The sequence below is a fragment of the Crocodylus porosus genome, unplaced genomic scaffold (assembly GCF_001723895.1).
Source record: "Crocodylus porosus isolate Cpor-Errol unplaced genomic scaffold, CroPor_comp1, whole genome shotgun sequence".
In the NCBI taxonomy this organism is placed as follows: Eukaryota; Metazoa; Chordata; order Crocodylia; family Crocodylidae; genus Crocodylus; species Crocodylus porosus.
Window position 1 is genome coordinate 21,706,544 of NW_017728949.1, and position 26,852 is coordinate 21,733,395.

General features: G+C 41.7%; 1 protein-coding gene and 1 long non-coding RNA gene across 2 annotated transcripts in view; one reads left to right on the plus strand and one right to left on the minus strand.

Moving 5' to 3' along the window:
- Nucleotides 1-5,337: 5,337 nt before the first annotated feature.
- LOC109322746 (aldehyde oxidase-like) overlaps nucleotides 5,338-26,852 on the minus strand; it is a 63,422-nt gene continuing 41,907 nt past the window's right edge. The window contains exons 18-35 of the mRNA XM_019553908.1: nucleotides 26,431-26,557; nucleotides 23,790-23,912; nucleotides 23,385-23,481; nucleotides 22,295-22,419; nucleotides 21,416-21,549; nucleotides 20,820-20,907; nucleotides 20,515-20,601; nucleotides 19,065-19,256; nucleotides 18,699-18,926; nucleotides 17,815-17,910; nucleotides 17,146-17,274; nucleotides 16,219-16,293; nucleotides 14,288-14,340; nucleotides 10,545-10,659; nucleotides 7,999-8,064; nucleotides 7,351-7,539; nucleotides 6,651-6,818; nucleotides 5,338-5,939 (exon numbers count right to left, since the gene is read on the minus strand). Of these exons, the coding sequence (XP_019409453.1) occupies nucleotides 5,688-5,939; nucleotides 6,651-6,818; nucleotides 7,351-7,539; nucleotides 7,999-8,064; nucleotides 10,545-10,659; nucleotides 14,288-14,340; nucleotides 16,219-16,293; nucleotides 17,146-17,274; nucleotides 17,815-17,910; nucleotides 18,699-18,926; nucleotides 19,065-19,256; nucleotides 20,515-20,601; nucleotides 20,820-20,907; nucleotides 21,416-21,549; nucleotides 22,295-22,419; nucleotides 23,385-23,481; nucleotides 23,790-23,912; nucleotides 26,431-26,557 (2,344 nt within the window). The 3' untranslated portion in view covers nucleotides 5,338-5,687. The remainder of the gene's footprint in view (nucleotides 5,940-6,650; nucleotides 6,819-7,350; nucleotides 7,540-7,998; nucleotides 8,065-10,544; nucleotides 10,660-14,287; nucleotides 14,341-16,218; nucleotides 16,294-17,145; nucleotides 17,275-17,814; nucleotides 17,911-18,698; nucleotides 18,927-19,064; nucleotides 19,257-20,514; nucleotides 20,602-20,819; nucleotides 20,908-21,415; nucleotides 21,550-22,294; nucleotides 22,420-23,384; nucleotides 23,482-23,789; nucleotides 23,913-26,430; nucleotides 26,558-26,852) is intronic.
- On the plus strand, nucleotides 9,887-18,425 carry LOC109322747. The gene is made up of 3 exons (XR_002104476.1): nucleotides 9,887-9,898; nucleotides 11,659-11,661; nucleotides 18,340-18,425. It is a non-coding gene; the product is annotated as an uncharacterized LOC109322747 (long non-coding RNA).

The following is a 26,852-nucleotide window of genomic DNA, read 5'->3' on the forward strand; positions in this document are numbered from 1 at the left end:
GTTCCTAGAAAGTTTTTCCTAATATCTAACCTGAACTTCCCTTGCTGCAACTTGAGACCATTGCTCCTTGTTCTGTCACCTGCCACCACTAAGAACAGTCTAGCTCCATCCTCTTTGGAACCTCCCTTCAAGTAGTTGAAGGCTGCTATCAAATCCTGCCCCTCCCTCCCCACCCAGGTCTCATCTTCTGTAACTAAATAAGCCCACTTCCCTCAGCCTCCCTTTATGTGCCCCAGCCCGCTCACCATTTTCATTGCCCTCTGCTGGAGTCTCGCCAATTTGTACACATCCTTCCTGTAGTGCAGGGCCTAAAACAGGACACAATACTCCAGATGTAGCCTCACCAGTGCTAAATAGAGGGGAATAACCATATCCCTTGATCTGCTGGCAACACTCCTACTAATGCTACTAGCTACTAGCTGCACTGTGCTACTAGCCTTCTTCAAACCAGGGCACACTGCTGGCTTATAATGGAGAGATTCACACATGGGGTGCTTGCAGATGTAAAAATAAAAAATAAAGTGTTTTACTTTAAACTTGTTGTGTTCCCACACCAAGCCCCACACATACCCAGAGGCAGCATGTTACTTCCACCCAGCTTGCCCAACATCTGTAAAGACCTGGTGCTCTAGTGGGGCTTTTTTGGTGCTTTTATCTAATAGCTGATCAAATCAGCTTTAGCTAAAACTGCCAAAACCCTGCTGAAGTTCCCAATTTTTAGAGGCTGCAGAATGGAGTTGAAGTAACCCACTGCTTCTTCCAGCAAAGCAGGGGTTGTTCTGGAAGCAGCCATAATGGATCTAGGATTTTGAAAACGGGGTGAAGGTGATGCGGTGTGTCATCACAATGCGACACATTTTCCTCCTGTTAAACCATTAGTTTTATCAGTATGCTAGGGGCCTAGGGGTGTATTATTCCATTTAAGATCAAAGTAAAAACCCCTCTTACCTTTGGTAGAATGGTCTCTAATTTGCTAGATTACATATTTATATGAGCCATGTTTAAACAACACAAGAAACTAGGCAAAAATTGCCAATCTAGGCAGAAGACCCTGCCACATTAGCCCTGTCATCATGGTTAGATGTGTAGCACAGGATCTAATTCACAAAACAAACTCTAGCCTTCCTGGGCATCCTGACAGCACTAGGGACAAGGCTTCACTGTCAGACCTTTCTGCATTGGAAGGAATATGATGGCCCTGAGCAAAGGCTTTTAGCTTGAGCTGCAAACCCCATGCAGGGCTGGGACACAGGAGAGGAGCCTCACCAAGAAGAGCCAAGGGGAAGTGCAGGGCCACAAGAACGGAAGGCAAAAAGGGCAGGGCTGGATTAACCCTTTAGTGGGCCCTAGACAAACTCAGGCCCCTACTTTTTTTTCACTCAATAGTTATAATGTGCAAAATAAGCACAACTGGGCCACTCCTTCACATAGAGCCCTGGGCATGTGCCTAGTCTGCCTCTGCCTTAACCCAGCCCCGGCTATGTGCCAAGCACCAGCCGGGCCCTGGCACAGGGGAGTGGAGCGGGTCGTCTGGGTGAGGATCCCAGCAGGATCCAGGAGCTCAGGCCGCGGGGAGGGGAATAAGCTCCCGTAGCGCTGCCCGTACAGAACCGCGGTGACATGCCGCCCGACCACCTGTGAAGCGTGACATTGGAGCAGACACACCACAGGAGGGAGCGCCCAGCGCCCCCGCACTCCCGGCCCTGCCCTGCCCTGCCCTGCCTGGCCCAGCTGCTCCGTGCCGGCGCCGCCTCAGCCCCTCCCGCCGACGCCGGCGCCTCTAGAACAGGGGCGAGGAGACCCCGCCGGCTGACCAACAGCCGCGCCGCGCAGCCGCTCAACTGCAGCCCGCCCCTCGTTTGCACAGGGAGGGCGAGAGGAAGGGCGGAGCTAGGGCGGGGACAGCCAGCGAGAAGCGGAGGTACAGTACGGTAGGGGCGGGGCTACGACTCGACTGCAGAAGTGATTGGTCCAAATTCGTCGGGGCTGTGCTGGCAGCGGTCGCGGCCAAGATAGCGCGACTGGGGGGAGGCACAGGCGTTGCATTGGGAGCAGGCACTAAGACGGCCCAGTGGCGGCAGCGCATGAGGAGCCAGGCGCAGAGCTGCTCTGTTGCGATCTTGCCCTTCTGCTTAGTCAACAAATGCAGCAACAGGTCCTTCCTGCACGGTAGATGTAGGGTGTCCCTGCCTGCCGGGCAGGAGAGGTGGCAAGGCACTAACAAGGGCTGTGGGAGTTGCACAACAAGCTGTAATAAGTCAGTCACGATTCAAGGATAGTCCTTGTACAACAGGAGTCGGAGCTCGGGTTTACAGCTGACACCTAGAGCTGGGGCTAGTAGGTTTATTGCTGCACAACGTGCACCTGAAAACAAGAGGCAGCAGGTTTGGGGGTCAGCTCTGGGTGTGACATAAGAGAACATGCACATTTTGTTCCTAGTGGAAAAGAAGAAAGACAAAGGTACCTAGGAAATAAAAAGACAAAGGGCAACAAGATTCTAATATTTTAACTGGATTACATTTCTGCAAGTCATAGCATCCAGTGATAATAGGTCTCATACCAGAAACATACAGTAGGTTGCGTCATCAGAAAGATGCCTTACCTCTAAGCCCCATAGGTCTTTCTACTTGCCAGGTACCAGATTTGAAGAGGACAACATGGCAAATGCAAAACACTGAGGGATGTTATGCAACATACTTATTTTATTGATCAAATGGACAAGTACTGTTATACAGATTTATTCAAATTTACTAAAATTCAGAACAGACTCATTAGTATATGAATAAAAACAAGACTATGGTCATTACATTAACACTTAGGTAAGCGGTCATATCCATTAATTTTTGTATTTCTGTATGTTTCATTGCATTAGTGCACTGTTATACTAAGAAGTGAAATGTTCCCTAATCCCCTGAACTTGTTCCCATAAACTATACTACCTGAATGTAATTATGAAGCACCAGATCAAAAATCTTTCTTAGTATTTATCCTCTAGACCTATCACTCAGTAATGCTTCTGTTCCCTGTAATAGTAGTTTTCATTTATCTATGATCAGACACAGAGAGAAAATATGTAAAATGAAAGACAGCTGTGTTCATTAGAATGTCAGGTAAAAGGATTTTCTTAAGATAATTTGACAATGCTGGTCCCAGTCCTGGAAAAACCAATTGACATAACTGAGGCTTGTATAATACTACAATGTAAGGCTCCACATTGGTATAGATCCATGCCTGGTTGCATGGACTGGCTTGTAGGACTGGGGCCTTGATCCATTTTGCTGCTTCTGTTGCTCCCATTACTATAGTTCTAAGCATTTATCACCCTTCTAAAACGGGTGTAGGACATCCAGTCCATAGCGCTTCATCTGGTGTCCGGGTCTTGAAGCTGATCCACTCACGGCATGCACCACAACAGCCCCATGCCCAGGGCTCAGGACATGCGCTGCACATAGTGCCTTCCCTGGCTAGTTTGCGATGTGTGGCACCCTGGGCCCTGCTCAAGTCAGTCTAGGACCTGCAGGACCTGCCTCAGCTAGTCCAAGCTGGTCACCATATGCAGCATGGGTCCTGGACCAGCTGGAGTAGGAGCTATGTACAGTGTGCATCCCAAACTGGCCCTACATCTGCCCCCCAGTGGTGCCACAACCTCAACAAAGCAGCAGCCTGTTTCTCGGTAAAGTATCTTGCCCTCAAAGCACAGAAGAGAGAACGGAGGAAGAAAAAGCAGAGGAATACCAGTCTGCAGACTGCCGTCCCCTGCAGAAAGACCTGCAACTTCTGTGGCCAGAGGATTGGACTCTTAAGACATGTCAAGGCCCATTGATGGGCCATGGCAGAGATCATCCTAAAATCAGGGGATTGCCAAACATGCAAGGGTGCTGCATATGGCCCAATCCTGAAGCAGGTGCCATGCACACTGGATTCTGCATGGGGGAAGGGCCTGTGGACTCAGTCTGGCCTCCTATCATTCATCCAGCCCATGGGCTGGCCCCATGCCACATACCCCTGCCCACAGGGCCAAAAGAGTTTGACAGAATCAAAAGTGACTATTGTCATTTAAGCAAGACATGCTCTTCTATTTGGTTTTGTCATTTATATGATATATAATTATACATATGTAAATCAACTTACAATATCTGATCCTGAGTTACTAAAAACAAAGATTTAAAATGGTGAATTGAGTATGGCAACAAAAGCAACCCATTCTATCAAAAACAAATCTTATGAATAATGAGAGACCAGACATTGGAAATGTACTTTGCAATGAGTCTTGAAGACTGTCAAACTATACATTTATAGAATGTAATTAGGGACTTGTTCCACAGATTATGGTTATAGAGCAGAGTGATTTTTGCCACAAAACCCATTATCCTTGCAGCAGCGTGAGTAAATCCCCTGCTCACCTTTGAAAATCTTAACCTGTGACTCTTCATAGAAAATGCCCAGTCACATGCTCCCTGAAGTCCAACTTTGTGACCAAAAACACCAATCCACCCAACCTGCCATTATGGACCAAAAACACCAATCCACCCAACCTGCCATTATGGAACAAAGAACAGAATCAGAGGTATTTGGCATTAAGGGAGATAAAGACCACCATCAACTTGAATTGCCACTCAAAAACCTATAGAAAGCCAATACAGCCCAGGCTATATGTTCGCATCATAACTTTCTTATGAGCAGAGGACATCTGCATTCTGAATTTGCTCAAAATTCTACCCTGAACTTCAAGTTGAAGATGAAAGTGCTCAGTCTCAGTGCTGAACTAAACCAGTGAAAACCATTTCTGACCACTGGGATCTGTTGTGGAAAATTAAAGAGCCATGATGAAATCTGTAAAATCTTGAGGTTAAAAACACTCAGCTAATAGAGTTTGGTTTAGTGGATAATACCACTGGACAGAGAAATACTTAATTATTCCCAAGAGGATGACTTGGAAAAATTCAGTTGGTCTAGACCAGTGGTCGACAACCAGGCAATCTTGATCGACTGGTCAATTGTGGAGCCTCTGACAGCTGATCTCAGTCTGTCAGAGGCTCCATGATCGGGAATGGCAGGACGCACGTGGCTGGGCTGAGACACACCCCCTGCCACCCAGGCTGGGCTGGGTGAGGGGTCAGAAACCAGGCACATTGTCCAGGAGGCAGGGGGGCGGGGCAGATCCTGGGGTGCCAAAAAGCAATCTTCACTATAAAGAGGTTGGAGACCACAGACCTAGACTTTGCAGACTGGGGAGAAACCACCTCTTGGTTCCTGCCATAACTATGATATTAAAATTTAAAAACTTCTCTATACAGCAAAACATCTAATTAAAAAAATGTCTTTCACCAATATCTATTCCCTCCAAATTCCTCTGCTTCATCTGCCATTGTGATCCATTTCTAAAATAAGGTTATCTGCCAGGCTGACAGGAGAAAGAAGCATCTAGGTTCCAGTGCATTAACAGACGTAGATAAAAGGACTGGTGGGCTATCGGGAAACAATGATTTAAGTGCTGCATAGCATTACCTCCTATTAAACTAGATCCATTAGTTCCTGAAGGTTGCCCACCAAAACATGCCCATCATTTAGACTGGAATAAAGTAGACCCTGACCTGTTACAGTGAGACAACAGAACAGCTGTCTGTGGTTTAAATAAGTAAGGGGCAGAAAAAATTTATTTATTCAGTCAAACTTCTATACCTCTCTTAAAAGCATAGTAAAGAATCATCTCTCTGACAGACAGGGGCACCTTGTTTTAATGAGCTCTTTTCTAGTCCTTCTGGAAATATGATCAGGGTATCTGGTGGCGTAGCAACACTGAGAACTCTTTTCAAGTCAGTTTGGGGGTCCATTGCATATTGGAATCTTTCTTGTTCTTGTGGTATCTGCTGGGACAGCAATGACTGGTCTATGGGAACAGCCCAGGGAACATAGGATTCAGGTTCATCCCATGGAATCTAGAAGGAAGAACAAGAAATCCTATTATGTTAACACACTCAATATGCCTTCCCTGTTCTAAAATGCACCTTCAGTACTAGAAGAAAGTAAGAGAATAGAAATTTATTATGAATGTCATAATCAAAATGTTCATGTACAGTGCCATATGGACAGCATTACAAACTTAAGCCTAAGGTATTGTATTATCAGTCATGCAAATACACCAGTAGTTCTCGACCAGGGTGCTACAGCATAGGTACCCTGATTCCTTCTGCCTTCACAACCAATGTTCTGTTGGTCAGATGCTACCTGGATTTACATGTGGGTAACACTACTGTATTTAGATTATGTTCTCAGCAGCTGTATACTACATATATTTTTTCCCCAAAGTGTAACTGATTGAATCTTAAATTATTTTGCAGATGCATAAAAAGGAAATGACTTCAGTTGAATCTGCGTGAGTAGTTATGACAGAGTACACAAAACAAGCAGATCTTTTGAGTAATATAGAGTCTTCTTAGTCACTTGTCACAGCAGAATTGTATATCAAAGGCAGCAGCTATGTATTCTTAAATACTCTGGCAAGAGGATTGCTATGAAAAAGGCTTCAGACAAGTCTTAAATTAGTCTGAAACTAATAATGTTATCTGACATTATAAAACTGGAAAACACTCATAAAGAATGGAAGATAATGAATGTAGGAACATTTCCAAAAGAAAATAATCCTATACCATTTTAGTAAACTGGTCAACACATGCCATTCGAATCCGTTCAGCTGTTGATGGGCTATGAAATGTGAAGATTCCAGTTATCCCTCTTTCCTGCCGTGCTGCAGCCACGGCATCCTTTATAGCAAAAAACACGGAGCACCCCAGGAACAGAGCGGGCTCACCAACAGCCTAAGAAGGAAATAAAATTATTAACTTATTTTAGAAGTAGTTAGACTAGAAAAATATATGTAAGCCTAATGCAACTTTAATGTCAAATCACAAGCCAGGGGGAAAATAATGGATTGTATATATATTTGCATGTCAGGCCAGAGTAGCCAGAAGCCTGAATATGTATGAAGGTACTTGAAACAAAGGTTCTCTTTAACCAAAATTTGAAGTTTCAATAGGCCAAAGATACAGCTGATTGGATATCCAACCTTGTTTGAAAAAATAAAAAATAAAAGGAATAGAAGTCTAAAGTATATTCATATTTACGTAAACAGTTAATGCATTTAAAATTAGAACATAAAAATGGGATACAATTATAAAGAGATCTTTTTCTTTTAGCTAAGCAAAGTATAATAAAATATAATCTAAAGAAAAATCACTGGTTAAATCAAAATCCTTTCTAGAACACATTATAAATCTTATCGAAGATCTGTATTATTATGGAACAATTTATTCTGCATAATAACTACTATTCATAAATTCTTATGCTTACCTTGGAAGAGTAGATTGCATTGGGGTTTTGAGAAGATGAAAGCAAGGACACACTGAATTGTTTTGGGATATCACAGACTGCAGGAATTTTATACTGATCTGGGCCCCGAGTATAGAGCACTCCTTCTGGGGAGTACTTTAATTCTTCCATTGTATAAAGCCCAAGGCCTTGAACAAAGGCACCTTCAATCTGAGGGTAATTATATGCAGTTAATCATACAACAGAGTTATCCGGGTTATTTTTTGTTTCAATATTGAAGAGCTGGCACCTTGTCTTCAATTATAATATATTCATAATCTTACAATAAGTCATAAATGTTGTTTTGGATATCAACTTGAATACGTTATATAAAAAAGCATTAAATAAAAAGCATAGTGTATTAGAAAATAAGGGTTTTATTTTTTTATTTTGAACCTCCAAACCAGAAACTGCTCAAAAAATATCTTGCATTTTTTAAACTGAAATTTATGAGTGCTCAAAGGTGAAACTACAGATAGAGGAAGAGTGAAGTACAGGATGAAATTTGAACAAAAACATTTATGAAAAGCAAGAGGAGGAGAAGGAACAGCAGCAACATCTAGGAGGGAAGCCTTATGCTTCATAGATCAAATTTCAACTATACTGCTAAACTATGAGTTTGATACATACCTGTCCTATATCTACAGCTGGATTTAGACTGCAACCAACATCCATAGTTATATCTGTTCTGATGTTCTGAAAAATAAAAGGAATTATTGAGAAAGATATAATCAAATAAATGAAAGAGGTGACAAAAAATTGACATTTTTATTGGTACAAATATTTTACCCTTTTCCTAAAACACATGAAATGTAGGTAACAGAAGATGTAGTTGTTGTAGAGGAAGAGGATTAATTTGTAGGGCTGTGCAAAGCTTCATCCCTGATTTGATTTGGTGGAGATTCGGCCTAATTCCGTGGCCAAATCTCATCTCTGAATCCGAATCAAATCAGGCGACCCTTTAATCTCTCCAAATTGAATCAGAACCCTCTGAATAGATTCAAAGAGATTCAGAAAGATTTGGCGATTCAGATATAGACACACTTTTAAATGTTTTTTCTACATACCTCAGGGTACCAGGTGGCTTGTGAATGCTGCAATGGTGGGCTGGGTGCGGTGTCCCACAGGAGCATGGGGGGCTCCCCAGTGTGCTTGGCAGCAGATCCAGAAGTGGACCAGAAGCACTTTTGGTCCACTTCTGGGTCCGCCAGGGAGCGCGCTGCCCCTCCTCCCCCGCACCTACCCTGGCTCAGCGACTGGTGCCTCCTAGGTCTGAGGGGGCACCCAGGGTCCACCACTGCTGATCACTGAGCTGGGGGGCATGAGGGCCCCCCCGCAACATGCTCTCCGGCAGACCCAGAAGTGGACCAGAAGTATTTCCAGTCCACTTCTGGGTTCATCGGTGATCATGCGGAGGACCCCCTGTGCTCCTGTAGGACGCTCCATCTGACCCAGTATTGCAGTGTTCACGAGCCCCCATGGTACCTCGAGGTATGTAGAAAAAAACATTTAAAGCTGTGTCTATGGCTGAATCACTGTTTCTCCAAATCAGCATCAAATCTTCAGATTTGGATTCAGCTGAATCAAATTGGGAACAGTGATCTGAATCAACAAAGTAAATCACTACCCCCAGTTCAGGCCAAATCTGAATCCGAATTGAATACAGCCCATTTCACACACCCCTATTAACTTGGTCATCTTTCAGATACTTACATTCTGTTGGATTTCATACTTTGTTGCATTAGATTTTTTCATGGTGGATTAAGTAAATAAGTTTCATGGTAAGAGAGTACATTCATATTTCTGTACATTTAGGGAATATATATGCAGCTATATGAAGACTGGAAGAATTACCAGTTTTAGGATGATGCTTCATTCCACACATCAGCTTCAGGGAACTAATGAAATGTTACTGGATCTCAACAGGCTGACTACAAATATGACTTCAGATTTTCAAGTTTACCTCATGTTAATGGTATATATATAATATTGCTCAGTTAACATTTTTTTTTAGTAATTGCCAGCCCTGCAAATTCACTCTGTAATATGAATGACATGTCCGGTCCTTTTTACCTAATAAAGGGCTGTCCACTCTAGCTGGTGGCCCATGGACCATATGAGGCCTGCAAAGGATAAACATTCAGACCCCTGGGCTCCCACCTGGCTGCTGTTGCCCCTGTTGCTCTTCCTCCAGTGGCAGCCAGGGCCCCTAGGCTCTGCCTCTCTCTTCTGGCTTCTGCTGTATACCTGGCCCAACATGGTACAATCCGGCAGTGCCAGAAGCCTGGAATGGTCCTGCAGCACATTACCATAGGAGAAGCTACAGGGAGCTAAAGGTGAGGCAGGATACCACGCTTCATGGGGGAGTGTCTGTGTATGCATATGGTAAGAGCACCTACCCACATGCATAATACAGTGAGGAGGGAGGGGGGTAGCACCCACCCACACGTGTACACATGGGGTGTGGAGCCTGACGGGCCCAGGGCCCTTGTTAGTGCTGCTTCTGTGGTGTGTGGCTCCTGCTGCAGCAGTCCACGGGACAAATGGCCCTGGTCTAATATATCATCATTATCAACAGATTATGAAGGTAACAAAAAAAAAAAATCAATGGTGTTAAAAATCAATAAAACTTAGGACGGAATTTGGTTCAATTCTTATGAGAAAGTACCCTGACTGAAGTCACTGGAATTATACATAAGCAAGCATTTTTAGGATCAAATTTTCATTTAGTAAGCCCATTAATGATGAATGAGCCAGAACAATCCTCTGTGCACTCCAACAGTTTTGTTCATTCTGCAGTACTAGCACATGTAAAATGTATGTAAACTTAATTTTTATCCTTAAAGCAAGCAGACAAACCTTTGAGTATATGTAGCAGGATGCTATTTCAAATACTATGATGCTAAATGTATATAAACACTTTGAACAATATTGTAAATTCACAAAACAACAAGCTATTTGCTCTGCTTTAAGAGAAAGCATGGTTTAGTGATAAAGATGGGAGAATGGGAATCAGGATAGTTGCATTCTATACTAATTTTGAATCAAGACTTCTTATACGAAGATTAGCAAGGAATTAAAACTTCTCTCTGCCTCAGTTTCTATAAATAAAAATGGACGAAAACTACTTTGCTACTTTAAAGGGCTTTTATGAGGCTTAATAGTGCTATCCTTACCTTATGATCTCCTGTTAGACAGTCAATTTCGACCTCAGAACAAGCAGCTCCATAAACAAAATATTCAAATGGTCGACCTTCTCCTTTGTCCCAGTTCATGTTCGTATCATAGCCTCTGTTGAAGGGGAAAAAAATCTTTTTATGACAGTTTGAGGAACTTGCTCCACATGAAATTATGGATTCTACTTGATTTTATGAAATTGCAATATTGAATGCCTCTATGTAAAGTAATAAGCCATTAGAAATCAACACTGGAGTGTCATTAACTTACATGGCCTTCTATTCAAATAGGAAGAACAATGGGGTGGTTGCAGACTAGAAGAGTATCATTTTTACTTTACCTGAAGGTGGAGGAATGAGAGTTGTAGAACAATGATACAAGGTTAGAACTGCCTTTTTTGAAAACAAACTCTGGGAGGTTCAGAGAACACAATGGAACATGGTCTGAGGAATGGGACTGCCTATTTTGACTGCCTATTTTGCTAAATCTATGTCTTGTGCTCTATTTGCAAAGAAAGGAATGATTGGTTCTCTAAAAAGTTAGTGGGTCTAACTTGTTTTTATTGTCACACAACTTTAAAAAGTTAAATTAGAAAAGGAGATATCAACAAGAATGAAACTCTTGAGAGTGTGCATTTGACTTACTGCAGTGTTTTGTAGTATGCCTTGATTCTCTTTATTTTACATTGAGTCTGGTGATCCAAGGCAGTTGGACTGTGGGGCCTATGATTGGGAAATGTGTCTAATAGACCAGTGCTAGAAAGTGTGGCTGGAGCTTGCCTAGGCCCGCAAGAGCTTAGAAGTTAATGGGTGCAGGATATAGGTCCAAACATATCTGTCTCATGAGTATCCAGAAAGGAGGAGTTCAGGCAGAACTACAACACCTTCCTTAACACACATTTAAAGTGCTACATACATAGAACTTTAACAATTCTCAAACAATTACAAACAATTAGTTATTCCAAAATTTATTTGCATTAATACATTAGATACAGGTAGATCATAGAAATGGTAGAAATCATAGAAAGTTAGGGCTGGAAGGGACCTCAAAAGGTTAATTGTCCAACCTCCTGCTCAAAGCAGGACCAACCCAACTAGATCATCCCAGCCAAAGTTTGTCTATCTTCATCTCCAAGGATGGAGATTCCATAACCTCTTTGGGTAACCTGTTCCAGTGTTTTACTATCCCCCTTGGGAAGAAAATTCTTCCCAATATCTAACCTAAGCTTTCCTTACTGCAACTTGAGACTATTGCTCCTTGTTCTGTCATCTTCCACCACTAAGAACAGTCTAGCTCCATCCTCTTTCGAACCCCCTTTCAAGTAGTTGAAGCCTGCTATTAAATCCCCTCTCAGTCTTCTCTTCTCTAGACAAAATAAGCCTAGTTCCCTCAGTCTTTCCTCATAAGTCATGTCCCGAGTCTCCTCACCATTTTTGTTGCACTCTGTAGTGGGGGGCCCAAAACTGAACACAGTACTCCAGATGTGGCCTCACCAGTGCATATGAATGTCATGTAGGCATAGGATCTAGGTGATAAGCACCTCTTCTACAGCCAAATGTTCCTGAAATACTTAATTTTCTGTGCATTTGGATAAACATTCCACTCAGACCTTTAAGGCATGTGGATGAAGTGAATCCACTTCAGTGGGAGTGAGTACTGCGCAAAGATCTAATAATGGCCTCTCAAATTACTGGTGATTTGACTTCTATTGAAATTAATTACATCACTTTCAGTGTTCATCCTTGTGTATTTTTCTTTTGCGAATGAAGGAAGAAAATGTTAAGTATCACCCCCAGCCTCCAACAGCCCAAATTAAAATCTTCAGTATTCAGGGTATTCAAAGTGATGCCACTTGAATGAGGGGCAGTGTGGAGCCCTTGTCCCAGGGACACAGGCCTACAAAATACCAACCTGATTTTCTAGAAATACGAACAGAATGTATTTGGTTTGTATTTGTCTACTATTGGTCTGTCTATTTGGTCTGTCTATTTGTCTTTGAAGTGGTGTGCCCCTCTGATGACCATCTAAGACAGGAATAGGCAAAAATATGGCCTGCAGGCTGGATCTGGACCGCGACATGATTCAATTGAGCCTGTGGCTGCTCCCCTGAAGGAGAACTATATCCAGCCTGTGGCTGCCTTGGCTTTTGGTGCCTCTCACCTTCTCCCTTCCCTATGCCATAGCTGGCTGCAGCAGCGGTAGCCACTCCCCTGCCCCACCATGCAGCTCCCAGTGTACATTCCAAGCCAGGGGGCACTTAGCTGTGGTCAGGCTTCTGCTCAGTGAGGCTGTCTGCACTCAGCTTGAACCTTGCAGCTCTTCATAGACCAGATAGCCCAGCCCCCAGCAAGTTGAAGCTCAGGTAAGTTTCACCCCACTGGTAGGGGAGGGGGTACAGGAGGAGTGCCAAGAGCTGTGGGTTATCCAGGCTTTGCCAGGCCAGGTCCTGGTAGAGGCATGGGTGTCACTAATGTGGTGCCATGCTGTGTTTTTGCATGCTACTTTGGGCTGTACCACATGGATACAGGTGGAGAAGCTGATGTGGTTCCTGCCCAACCTTGGTGTGGCTCCTGCCCAACCCCAAGTCCCCAGCACATGACTGGGTTGGGCAGGAGCAATGTCAGCTGCATGCACGTGGCCCAAAGCTGTGTACAGGAATACAGTACGGCACTGGTCTGGCCCAGGCTGGCCATGTGCCAGGGATTCAGGGCAGGGGAGGAGGATACAAGGAGAAGTGGGGAACATGGCACAGCACCAACATGACCAGGCCCAGATAACCCATGGCCCCCTTTACCCTGCTCCCCTTCCCCTGCCCTGAGTCCCTGATGTGGCAGGGCTGAGCTGGTGCCACACTATCTTCCTGCATGCTGCCTCAGGCCACACGGGCATAGCTTCTACCCAACCCAGCCACGTGCTGGAGAAGGGGTGCAGGAAATGCCAGGCCAGTTACCACCCCGGTGAAAGGTGGGTTAGGGTGCCCGAACCCCAGCTCCCACCTTTCGGTGGGTCAGGTGACAACGGAGGTAGAGGCGGCCAGGCATGGCTATGGCCACCTGAGCCCACCCAAGGAGGGAAGCCCCGAGACCCCAAACAGAGGGGTCGTTGTGGAGCCCTGTGCAGAGGGGGAGAAGAAATAGAGGGCTGAGGGCCCAGTACACATCCAGACCCTGAGTGTTGCCCCAAAAGGGGCCCAAGTGTGCTTAGACCTGGTCGGGTAATTGGCTGGCCAATACCCCGGTAAAGGTCACGGGAGAGACCCAACAGACGGTACGTCTGCCACCCAAAGAATGGACTAGCTAAGCCTATGGCCAAAGGGTGCCCACTTCAAGAGGGAGCAAGGTGGCATAAGTTGTTGATGCGAGAAAGGACTCTGTGAGAGAGGGTGGGGTGAGTGAGGCCCAAGTGAGATGTGGGTGTTATGACTGTGTGTGTGACAGGCCTGACGGTGTGACCTAAGCATGCTCTGGCTGTAGACTGGGGGCACAAGAACATCTGGATAACATCTGGGAGTCTTGGGCCATGGTGTAGGGGAGGCACAGAGCCGCAAACACACCCAAATATGGGAGTGCAGTAATGGGCAACCTCCCACCTTATTTAACAGCATATTATTATTCCAACAAGGTGTGGCGGGCAAGACAGGTGGGTGGCATGCCCAGAGGCAGGTGGGGGGCTAGCTGAGGCTAGCAGGGATACCCACTTCACCACAGTCACTAACACTTTAAGGGAAAAAAAGAAAATTTACCTGAAGAAACCAGTAGCTGAAAGACTAATGCTTTGGTGAAAAGCTTCTGTAACCTACAGGATAGAGTTTTTATTAGAAGGTAAAATGAAAATCCTGATGAAAAATCATAATAGTTTAATCAGCAAGTGCTGGTCACGTTTCACTAATTTCCAACATGGACACTGGAAACACACTCACGGCAAAGACAGAGATAAGACCCTGCATTAAAATTAAGATCAAAGTATATACAGATATATTTTAGAGACTCAATCTTTAAATACAATAATTCTTCAGTGGATGACTAAACCTTTCATTATATTTCCTTAGTAAAATACTTACTGACCTCTAAAGAAGAAACACCTACAAAGGATTCTTTCTTTAAAATTTCCTCAGCACCTATGTTTTTGTGGTCCTAGAGTTAATCAGCCACGTAAACCATCACCAGCTCTAAATGTCATCCAACATATACACTCTCATATCACAGGCATAGTTCCCTTTTCTTGTTTTATCCTGCCTTAAAAGGAGGAGGCATAGCTCCATCTTGGGCAAATTTATTTACCCTTGACTCAATACATGTGGGATTAGCTGTGACAGGTCCAAGTCCCAGGGGTGGTCATGATGCCTGCTGGTGGCCATGAGGCTCCTGTTTGGCTCTGCCTCTAATACTGCCCTCCCTCAATTGCTCATCTGCCATGCCTTGATCTTGTTAAAGATTGAATAAGGGAGGCTTCCTATGGGTCTTAGAGTGAGCCCCAGTCCTGCTAAATCTCTAACAGGGTTCCTTGCACCCCACTAGTTTCAACTATGCTGTCAGGCTCAATAAGCTCTCTTGGCCTGACCATGCCTCTTCAAGGTGCCTGTAACTTTAAGGGCTAATTGTGTGGGTCCGTTCCATCCTTACACCATGCACCAAGCCTCGAAGGTGTTACTGCATCATCACACTCTATTGTAGGGGGCTCAGCCTTATCAGTGCCCTCCCCTCTTGCACCTGCTGGGCCCTTTGAGCACAGGCCCACAATACTGGACTTGGCTTTTAGGCTCCAGCCTACTTAACTGCAGCTCCCAGCAGTGGCCCCCGGGACCTGTGGCCCCTCCTGGGCCCTGTCCCCACTCTTGGACCAGTCAAGATCACCAGACTCACTGGCTCTGGCAGTCCCAGGCTACTGTCCCTCCTGGACCTTGATCCCTCTTGAGCTTCTGGAACCTTGGGGGCTCACCAGGCAGCTCCTCCCTAGGTATAATCCCAGTTCTCTGAGTCTGCCTTGAGTTCACCTCAGCAGGGCTCAAGGCTAAACCACAGGTTTAGGCTAGGAATGGATACAAAAGCTAGGCAGGCACAGTGAACAGATAATGGGATGGGAAAAAGGAAAGGCTTTAAAATACTTTCAATACTAGCTCCCTTCTGCCCTGTCATACCTGCCCTGTATCTCCTAAAGCTCTAAGTGACTCAACACAACACATATAGATGCATGTATGTCCACAGAAGGGAAATCTAACTGCAGGCATGCTCTTAACAATCTCAGTACTGGGTCTGTAGGAAGACAGCTTTAAATACCAACTCTGTTAATTTTGCTGTTAATTTAAACGGTCTGATCGTGCATGAAAATTCCAGTGGGGTGCATTACTGGGCATTTCAAGCCTAGGGAACACATCACCTGTTGTGCCACAGCATCAACAAGCAATGTGTGTTTCATCCAATGAAGCAGATCAGCTGTGCTGATTCCACACATTCCAGCACTGCTGATCCACATTCCAGCACAGCTGGCAATGTCTATTTCTAGCCTCTGAGGCCTAAGACTGTGTGTAAGTATTATGTTCAAGTGGTTAGGTGCCTGATACGATGATCTTCCATCTCCATCTTCCGTGTTTTTTTATTGTTAATAAGGTTGCTTAAGTACATTTCCTAACTATTAGTTAAATATTTTCACAAGGAATATAAAATAGACTTTTACCCAATCTTTCCATGTTCCTTCAGGATTTTTATCCATGATCGGCTGAAGGCGTTTCAGAAGAGTTTGACAAGCATTCTATTTATAATAAAAGATGGGAACAATTATGAGTGTACATAAAGATAAGTCTGAAATGTAAAAATATTTTATAGTATTTTAAAAATCCAATTTGAAAGTCCTGAGTTAACAAATATCTTCTTGAAACCCGAAACATTAACTTCAGATTTATTTATGAAATTACAAGCTATACACACAGACCAGCAGAACAAGGGTAGTAAGGGCTCAATTCAATGTTTAGTGCAGTGAGTTGAAAGGCTCTTGCTTATATCAGCAGGTATTTGGCCTGGTCTCTATTATCAAAAAGCATGCTAACTTAGATACAATAAAATCTAGAACTGCTGAGTTTTTTTAGAGGATTACACCAGCAAGAGATGGGAGCATCAGAACATTTAGAAACTTCTTTAAACAGACAATAAGCATTCAGCTTCTACCAAAAAATACTGAATTCGTCTGTATGCATCCCAGAGAAGAACTGGGGTTTCTTTTAATGGAGCTATATATTTTCCACAATCATTTATCTTTACAGAATTTTCTAATCTGATCAACATAGCAAACTCTTCCTGTGTGTCTACATAATGCTTACCAAATTTTGGATGCTACTATACTGCTAGTATAAAACAAACAACAGTAGTATATCTAAACCAGCGGTTCCTAAACTGTGGGTCATGACCCCAAATGGGGTCACAACATCAGCAGATAGGGTCATGAGAATGGGGGGCGGGTTGTGGATTGGGAGCGAGGGGTAATACTGAGGAAATGAGGCCATAAATGGGCCATGCTGCGGAAAAGTTTGGGAAGCACTGATCTAAACAGATGCATGTGAGGAGGTCTACGTGGAAGAAACAGGAAGTGAATGAAAAGAAATATAACCTTCACTGCCATCCCATTTATATCGGTACCAATAGATGCTGCTGTAGGTCGTGTATTAGGCACAGTAACTGTGCTTGTTTCACAGATATGGATAAAAGAAGTTGGTATCTTTAATTCACGGCTGGCAACCTATTGTGGGGAAAATGGGAAATTTATTTTTAATCAGTTATCAAACACACAGGTTACCCATTTTCTTTACTTTGAAATTATAAAATCTTGTTTCAGCTTTGCCAAGGTATTTAAAATTATTAAATATTATCTTTGTTAATAAAAGCAAGCAAAATTCTAGTGATCAAAATTACACTAATAATTGTCAATTTCCCCTCCTTATGTGCATCTTTCTTACTGGGGAAAGAAAAAAAAACCCATTATAAAAATAGTCCTATGTGATTCTAAAACCACAAGGATTGTCAGGGGAACTAATAGATCAATGCAGTACATAATAGCAATTTTAAAAAAATGAAATTATTATTTGTATTTACAAATAATTTTATTACATACATTTGCCAGTATGTAATAAAACTGATTATCATACATGATAATGCCACCAACCAGACAGAAACATTAAAATAAGGAATCTGCTTCATTTGGTTATTCTAATATATTTATTAGATCCATTTAGTAATGTATTGTGATATTGCTGTGTATATACATATGTCTATGTATTACCTGCATAATTTTGGTGTGAATACCTTGGCCCAACTCAACTCCTCCATGAGTTACCAGCACAGACCCATCCATATAGATATGAACTAAAGCTGCAGCCTAGAAAAAAATAAAATGCAGAAGCTGGTTAAATTATAACATTGCAAACTAAAAGAAAAACATGATCAAATGAAGTGATCACATTGCATAGAATGACGTACAACCCAGAACCAGCTGGTGGTCAGAATATTAAATGGCCACAGCATTCTATGAACATATATTATTAATTATTAAATAAAACTTTAAAGGCACAGTCACAAGTGCATCCCAGCATAGATTTTGCTTTTCAAATAAAATGTATTCAGACCGCAGGTTGCATGGATTAAAGCAGGGGTCAGCCAACCTGTAGCCCACATGCCAAGTTTGGCTTGCAAAGAGATTTGGAACTAGCATGTAAAGCTCTGGCCTAACCCAGGACAGCACAGGGGATCAGGTTGCACGCAGCTGTGCCATGCTACCCATCCCATCTACAGCCTCCCCGCTCCACAGCCCTCACTGCTGCTGTCTCTTGTCTGAGTTTACCCACATGCTAGAGGGGCCAGGGATCAGCAGTAAGGGTAAACGCAGGCAACATTGGTGCTCCAGAAGGCAGAGATTTGCAGTCCAAGGCAAAAGGCTCCAAGCCCACAGCAGCAAAAGGTTGCCAACCTTTGATGTAGAGGAATCATTCACCGAGACCCTTTGCTTGGTGAAGATATAACCTTAGTGAACAGATAACCTCCGTTTATCTGTAAAACTGAGATAATGCTATTTGTCTACTTCACAAATGTGTCATGAGTTTTAATTATTACCTGTAAAGCTTTTAAAGTTCCTTAGAGAAAAGTAATCCAAATATTTTCAAAACTGACCTGATTGAGAAACATTGCATCAAATCCAATTGAATATTTCAGTGGAATAATGGCAATCCCTTTCTTTTTCCAATAATTTTGCTTGTTAAATTTGTCCACAGCTGTTTTCCTGATGTAATAAGATGACTTCTCCATACATTCATTCCAACATTTAACCAGGTTATTTGGGTCCAGTTCTTGCTTGTAATGTGTTTGATTACCGTTTTTGTACATGTTTATCTCCCTAATCTGAGGAGGGAAAAATAGCACAAAGGGAAGAAATAGGTTGCATTGTAACTGGAAGGCTGATCTAAAAATAAAACTATTTTTTTTAAAGGTAAAACTACAAAAAATAAATGTTGTGAAATTGTACTTGCTAATTCTTACCTTCTCAGGTGACAAACCAGTTTTGATTGCTACATCTGTTATCCAGGATTCTGTAACTAGGGCTGACTGGGGGAAACCAAATCCTCGGAAAGCTGTATTTGATGGCAAATTCGTTTTGCAGACTTTGCCCCAGCATCGCAAGTTGGGAATCATGTATGCATTATCCATTCTTAGCAATGCAGTCTCCATTATCTTCAGTGGAGAAATAGCTGAATTAGTTACTAACTTTATTTGCATGTGTACATTACATATAGTTTAAGGCCCCCATTAGGCAAAAGCTTGATCAAAATGAGGAATCTTTTTTTGGGCCTGGAAGTTCAGTATAGTTGTGCTCTGGTAGGCAACATGCATGAGTTCATCCTTCTCAAGCATGCGTATCTAGAGCCTGCCAGCATGTCTGACCTACATAACTGACTTTTTCTTTATTATCATCCTCACAAGACAGCTTGGTCACAAGCCACTTAAGGCTTTACAAAACATGAATCTGTTAAAAATTGCATTTGGAAACCAGCCCCGTTCACTGAGAACACAAGAAATATGTTTGTGCTAACACACTCTACTAAGCCTATGATTAGTCGTGTTCTTTATGAATGGAAACTTCCAAGTTTGATTTGCAGAGTCCTCCTTCCCCGACAGAATAGTCTTTTCAATAGAAAAATTGAGACAAGAATCTTCAAGAAATATCAGCAACAGCCTCTTGAAAATCTTAATAGTTAATAATATCTTCTGTATATAGTTACAGGAGCAATGCATCACAAGGTAAGCTAGTGAACTTCTCCCAAATAACTACTAGTGTACTTGCTCTTACCCCATGGTAAATGTGAGGCTGCTCAACTCTCAATGAAAGCAGGGTGAACTGCCTTGCAGTTACTGAAGGGTAAAAACCTGCACATAGATCAGGGATGGGCAAAATGTGGCTCACGGACCAGATGCAGCCCGCCAGGCTATTCTATCTGGCCTGCGGGGCCCCTAAAAATGTAGAAAATTAATATTATCTGCCCTGGGTTACCTGTCGTGCAGCCCTCGATGGCTTGCCAAAACTCAGTAAGCAGCCCTCCACCCAAAATAATTGCCTGCTTCTGGCACAGATGGATATCATGGAGTAGCTGAGATGCTGAAAATTTTGTCTTACCCCATGATACCTTGCTCATGAAGCCATGCCCTTAGAAAACAGGGTAGGTGAGATTTTCAGTGGTACAAATAGGAGTCAGTCACTCAGATCTCATTAACTTCCAGTGACAAGGGCATGTCTAACTGCCCTTTGATCCCTCACAATATTTAATGGAGTTGGGCAGTAAATGAAATGGGGGGAGGAGGGCAGAACCCCAAACACTCTTGCTTTTCCCTGAAAACATTAAGGTAAATACTTTGAATACAAGGCTTGGATTTGACTCACTCAACTTTCAAATTTCTTCTCTTAATAATATCAGTTTACAAAACACTTACTTACCACAATGGATTCATCTGGTGTACACCCTCCGTTACTATAATATCTTACATCCAGAGCTATTATTCTGCCATCATTCATGAATCCTACCTAAAACAGGTTACAACATTGTCAGGCTTTTTTCCCTCCCAAGTACTTATCCAAATCAACTGTTTTTATATACACATTAAATAAAGTAAATCTGTTAGTCACTTAAGTCAGAAAGAATGTTTTCAGGATAAAGGGTCAGTTGAAAGTCTTTTTTTTTAAGCAAGAAAAAGGGTCATGAAATGGAATATATATTTTTTGTATGCAGTCCTTCCACTCACTCGATATTTTCCAAGGAAAGGATGTCTGCCTCCAGTTATTAACATATCATCTCCTCGGTCCAGAATGCATCGAACAACACGGCCAGTTCTATATTAAACAAAATGTTCACTGCTAATTGGGGTGGAATCAATCACTGATATAAACACAATATTAACTACTGTTCTTGATACTTAGTTCAGCTACAATAAATATTAAAAACCCCATTAGCTATCGTATAGGGAAAGAATCCCGCAAGCATATACTCATCTGAGTAGTTCCATTTAATTCAAAGGCATCACTTCTGTGGGTAAAGTGGAGGTTTAATCCAGCAGTCATTTTACATTCACAGGCAGAGAATAAATTAGTACAATTCAAAAGTTAAGGCATTGTATCTATTTATCTCACAGACATTGATCACTGGAAAAAGTTAACCTACTGTAGCAAAGAAACAAGAATTTTGCTAACCTTCTTTGTTTTCCCAGATTAGAAGACGTAACGGTTATAATGAATGGCTTGAACTAATCAAGTTTTTGTTTCTTGTGTCAATGTAAATAACAGGGCATTAACCATTTATTCCTCAAATAACAATTTTGGTTTTTTTTAATTTCACACTTACTTGTTTGCTGCCACTGCTGTGACAGCTGCCAGTATAGCAGGTTTGGTCACCTTTCCTCCAAAACCACCACCAACTCGTTTTACATGGCACATTATCCTACTGGAGGGGACATTTAAAACTGAAGCCACTAGTTCCTGCAAAATCAGTTCATAATTTTGTATCAATATAATTCTCCAGAAAAAGATGTTATACCAGTACAGGAGTAGGCAAACAAAACTTATATCAGTTCAGCTGCTGCAAACTTCTGAGCAGCAAGTCCCTCTGCTTTTGAAGCAGCATAATTATATATCTGTCTCTGGCATTAGAATTTCAAGACCCCGGATGCCCCCCCTGACCCAGGAGGCACCAGTTGCTGAGCCGGGGGGGGGGGGCAGCACACTACCTTGCAGACCCAGAAGTGGATTGGAGGTGCTTCTGGTCCACTTCTGGGTCTGCTGCCAAGTGCGCTGAGGAGCCCTGCCCACGCTCCTGTGGGACACTCCATCCACCCCAGCACTGCAGCATTCATGAGCTGCCTGGTACCTCGAGGTATGTAGAAAAAACATTTAAAGCTGTGTCTCTGTCTGAATCATCGAATCTTTCTGAATCTCTCCAAATCAATTCGGAGGGTTCCAATTTGATTCAGAGAGATTAAAGGGTCTCCTGATTAGATTCGGCTATTGAATCGGGCCAAATCTCCACTGAATCGAATCAGGAACCAAAGCTTCACACAGCCCTAGTGACTGTACAGATAGTCATTTTACTACATCACAAGAATGTCTTCCCAGTTAGCCACTAAAAGAGAAACACTATCCTGTACATTAAAACATAATAAAAAGACTCTTTTAGGGCTTTTCCTATATCTTAATTTTGGCCAACATGGTGATAGCACTGTATTACCTGAGTAAATGTTGGATGCTGTGAAGACACATACACATCCATTTCATTATCCTCTCCTTTTGGAACAACAAGAACACTCTGAGTTTCCATGTAGAAATGTTCCTGTCCCCCAATGTGAATCTCCCCTGTTCAAAAAACAAACAAATAAAAAAATATATCTCGTGGAGAGAATAAGATGACAACATATAGTACAAAAATATATATTTAATTTAATTTGTTCATATTGTAATATATTGTCTTAGATTTCTGTTATAGTAAAACAGACTAAGAAATAGATGTCTGCTAGTTTTAGTTGTTGTTACTGCTATTTCTTTTTATTTTAAACACAAAAAATCAGTGTTCAAATATTTGGAAGATGATAGTTCAACCAGCACTATTACATAATACAGACAAATTATATCTATTTTGTCTCAAAGAGGGTGAGTTGATTAAGGGAAGAGCTGCTTATATGAAATACCTAGGTAGCTATTTATCTTAAAGATACTAAGAAATGGATAATAAAATGAAGCACAAGTAAAAATCAAACGTAGCATAATAATACAAAGAAATCAAGTTTCACAGTCAAAAAGGTAGGACTGTGGTATATGGATTACTTTTAAACATGTACTAAATTTCCTCATGTTTATCATAATTTATTAAGTATTAATAATACATTGAGCATTAATATATAACTCGCCTTAAAAAGATACACAGATCTTTAAAGCTTCGATTTCAATGCAAGTAAAAACTTGTTTAATGTGGCTCTTCCATTAGGCCACCTTTCAACAAATTAGCAAAGCCACGCAATTCTTAAGGAGGATAAATATAAGATAACACTGCAAATAAGCAATAAATAAAATAAAATACTCTAGAAATTATGTTAAAAGTATAAATTTCAGGAAGATAGCACTATGGGGTCTTCACTGGTAAAAATGTTTTGACAGGAGAAAGAAAAAAGTATTGGTGATACAGAACCCAAAGCATTAAACAGATTCTGAGTTTCTAAAGCATTCCAGTGTGCTCTGGAGTTTTGTACTTCACAGTACTAGTTCATTCGTCATTAAAGACAGAGGCATAACAAGCAGCTTCTGTGCCATAGGCATCAGTTTACCTTCCAAAATCTGATCAACAGTTTCAAAGGCTTCATCAACATTTCCTTGTTCTAGTTTTCTTTCTGGATCATAGAATGAATTATTCTTTATTGCCTCCTGCAGTGTGAAGGAGAAAATTTAAAGAATAAATCAAGTTTCCAGTGCTTCACATATCCTTTCAGTAGTGCTTATTATGATTACTATGACCACCAGCCCAACATATACTTTTCTGCTTAGACCAGTTAAGGAGAGATACCAGACAGTTTTCATATTTTTAAATTAAGGAATTTCCAGATTGAGATAACAGATATTCAAAACTTTCCACTAAATCATAACAGATGAATATTTTGGGGGTGAGGGTGGGGGGTGGGGAACGTTACACTGTTTGTTTTCTGGCTAACTATGAGTACCAGGGAAAATATTACCTCAATAGTCAAAATCACAGGCTCCAGAGCTTCATATGTTATTTTCACTTTTAGAGCTGCCCTCTTTGCATGAACATCTGTATCTGCAACCACAGCACAGACAATCTGACCCACACAAATCACCTGCAACACACCCCAAAATATAGTTGGGTAAAGCCATGTTAAAATATAGCAATAATGCTTTAATCAAATAGAAAATAGAAATAATAATTAAAAATATTCCAATGTAAGAAATAATTGGGGTTACAATCTTGCAAATACAGGCAGCCCTTGACTTAAAACATTTCACACTTACAAGGTTTATAAACTGACACCCTGTTTCAAATTTCAGTTTCAACTTTATAAGGCTTGATCCAATGTGACACCACGCCAGCGAACAAGTTCACTGTGTTGCCCATCTCCCTGGAGAACATCTGTCCAAACTTCCTTGGACACTTTCTTTAAGAAAAACCTGCAGCCAAGACTCCTGAGAAAACTCCAACCAAGAGCCCTTCAAAACATCCAGCAAAGTCACCTCAAAGAAGTCCTTCTAAATCAATATAATTTATATTTACATAATAAATACATTGATGTAGCTATATTACTCATCAATAATTGATCGAGTACAAAATTCTGGGGTATTTTTGGAAAGAAGAGGGTATCAGGCCTTGGTTCAGGAACGAATCCTGCATTTATAACATTGTTTCTTATGAGAAAATTGGTTCTGAGTTACAACATTTAGATTTGACACAGTTTTCAAGAACCAATTGTGTCAAAAGTCCAAGGACTGCCCGTAGTTAGACATGCAAATAACTTTACACAGATGACCATTCTCCTACTGCAGGATTTGGGTTCCAAACAAAGAGCCAGATCCTTCACTCTTGTAAAACTTTATAGCTCTTTTGGACAGGTTTCTACCTCACAAAGCCCTCTCACTACAACTATAACCACTAACAGCTGTTTAAGCTGAGAAGCCAGTGGTCCCAAAGATGCAGCTATTCTACCATCCATTGAGGTGCATGCGCCCTGTCCCTGGTAGGCTGGTTCTGGTGGTATTACCAGAGACCTGGACTATAGCTGATGGCACTGAAGTGCACATATCATGTGCTATAGGAGGTGAAGGGTGCTTTGTCCTCTGATCCTCTTGCACATGTCAAGTGGTCCCAGCCAGGTGCTACCTATCCATTTGTATATTCTGGTTCTCCAAAGTTCAGTGTTGCGTATCTTCTCTGAAAGGACAACTTGTATTATCACCTATGTGCACCCCAGGCAGGAATGCAACATTCAGACTGCATTTAAACCATGTATAAGGAGCATCTTTATGCTCCATCTTCCTCTTTCATGCTGCACATTGTGTGCTCTGCTCCAACATCAAGTGTCAGGCCTGACTGCCATCATCTGAAGTCAACAGGATCCTTGATGGGCAAATCTGTACTACAAGTTAGTTCATCTACCCACCAGAAACATCAATTAGCACCTGGAATGGCAAGCATGAGTGAACGGCTGACATAATTTCTGATGCCCTGATATCTGCCCTTTCTCTGGTGAGGAAATGTGGGTGCTTGCCTACTTAGTAGGGTTGTAGTGCTATTGTAGCTTTGATGATTCAGGGAATAACTAAGAAGCAAAGTTTGTTCGGTAATATATTTTATTAAAGGGCACCTTATGCCCAGAAACTTGTCTAACAGTTTTCCTACCTGTTTCCAGTGTGTCAAGTTGCAGTACCCCTTCTGAGCCCTCCAGAAACTTATTGGGTTTCTGACTACACTTCATGTAACCACTCACCATCTGGCTCCACAAAAGTGCAAGGCTTCCTTGAAAACTTTTTCCAGTCACGCAGCAGTCAGGAGGAGGACTGGAGACTCTTTCGAATGCTAGTTTCTTATTCTAAGCCATACATTCAGGCAAAGTTCCTCTGGGAAGCTGTCACTTACTCCAGGGCCTCCTTTTTGGAGCAGGTGGAACAGTCCCTCTGGATCCCATGTTTTGACCTGTGACCTGCACATTCATTTCTATTTTTTGCATTCTTTGTTCTTATAATTAGTTGAACAGAGGGATGCAGATCCCTAATTATGTATACCTGGTCATCTGGATGTGAAAGGTTGGATCTGCTAAGTTCTGCCGGCCAATACAGAACTTAAAAGCCTGGCATCTTTCACAAGTAGCAAAAACACAAACATTCTATTAAGTTTACTCATGTTCTCTTTCTTTTGGATGTGATTTTCATAACAGATCAATTTTTTCCATCTCAGAGGAAGACATAGAAGAAAAAAAGCCAAAAACTTTAAATCCAATCAATTAATCATATATTAAATAATAACTGATGCAACATTTTGCTTTTCTTAAAAATCAGTTCAGACAAAAAAAAAATATTGTAGTCTATCCTACTTTTGAATGCATCTGCAGTAGTGTTGCAATAGTTTGCAACTGCAGAATGTACATTATACAGGAATATTTATTCTTTAATTCTTGGTATATATTTATTTATTAATTGAAGGAGTTTTCAGATATGTGCAATATATAAACTGCTTAATATCTGTTTACGCTTACCAAAAAACTGTAGACTTTTAGACACTGAGAAAAGCTTCTCTCACGAAAAGCTAAATTAAGCCAAAGTTGACTAAGTATAAGTTATATGAGGTTAAGAAACAAATAAAAATACCTTATGGTTTGCAAACACACTCTCTGGTTCATTAATGCAACAGAATTCATTTGTTCCTGGAATATCTTGCACTGTTATCACATCAACCACTCCTGGCAGTTTGAGGGCATCAGATAGATCAATCGATCTTGGGGAAAAAAACATCGACTAATGATTTCACAGAAGTTTGGGCATAGATAAGAGACCACCAGCATAAACAATTCTGCAGCTTTCATGCAACTTTTTTTTCAAATTATGTCACATCTTACTCAAAATTTTAAATATATTGTGGAAAAATACTCATGAAAAAGTTGCTTCCATCAACTCCAAATAAAAAAAGTATCCATGATATCTACTTTCCACAAAAAATTGGTTCCCCAAGTGACTTTGGGTGTATTTCTCTGGCCCTATAAAAGTAAAATTTCCACTGAAACTAATAGGAA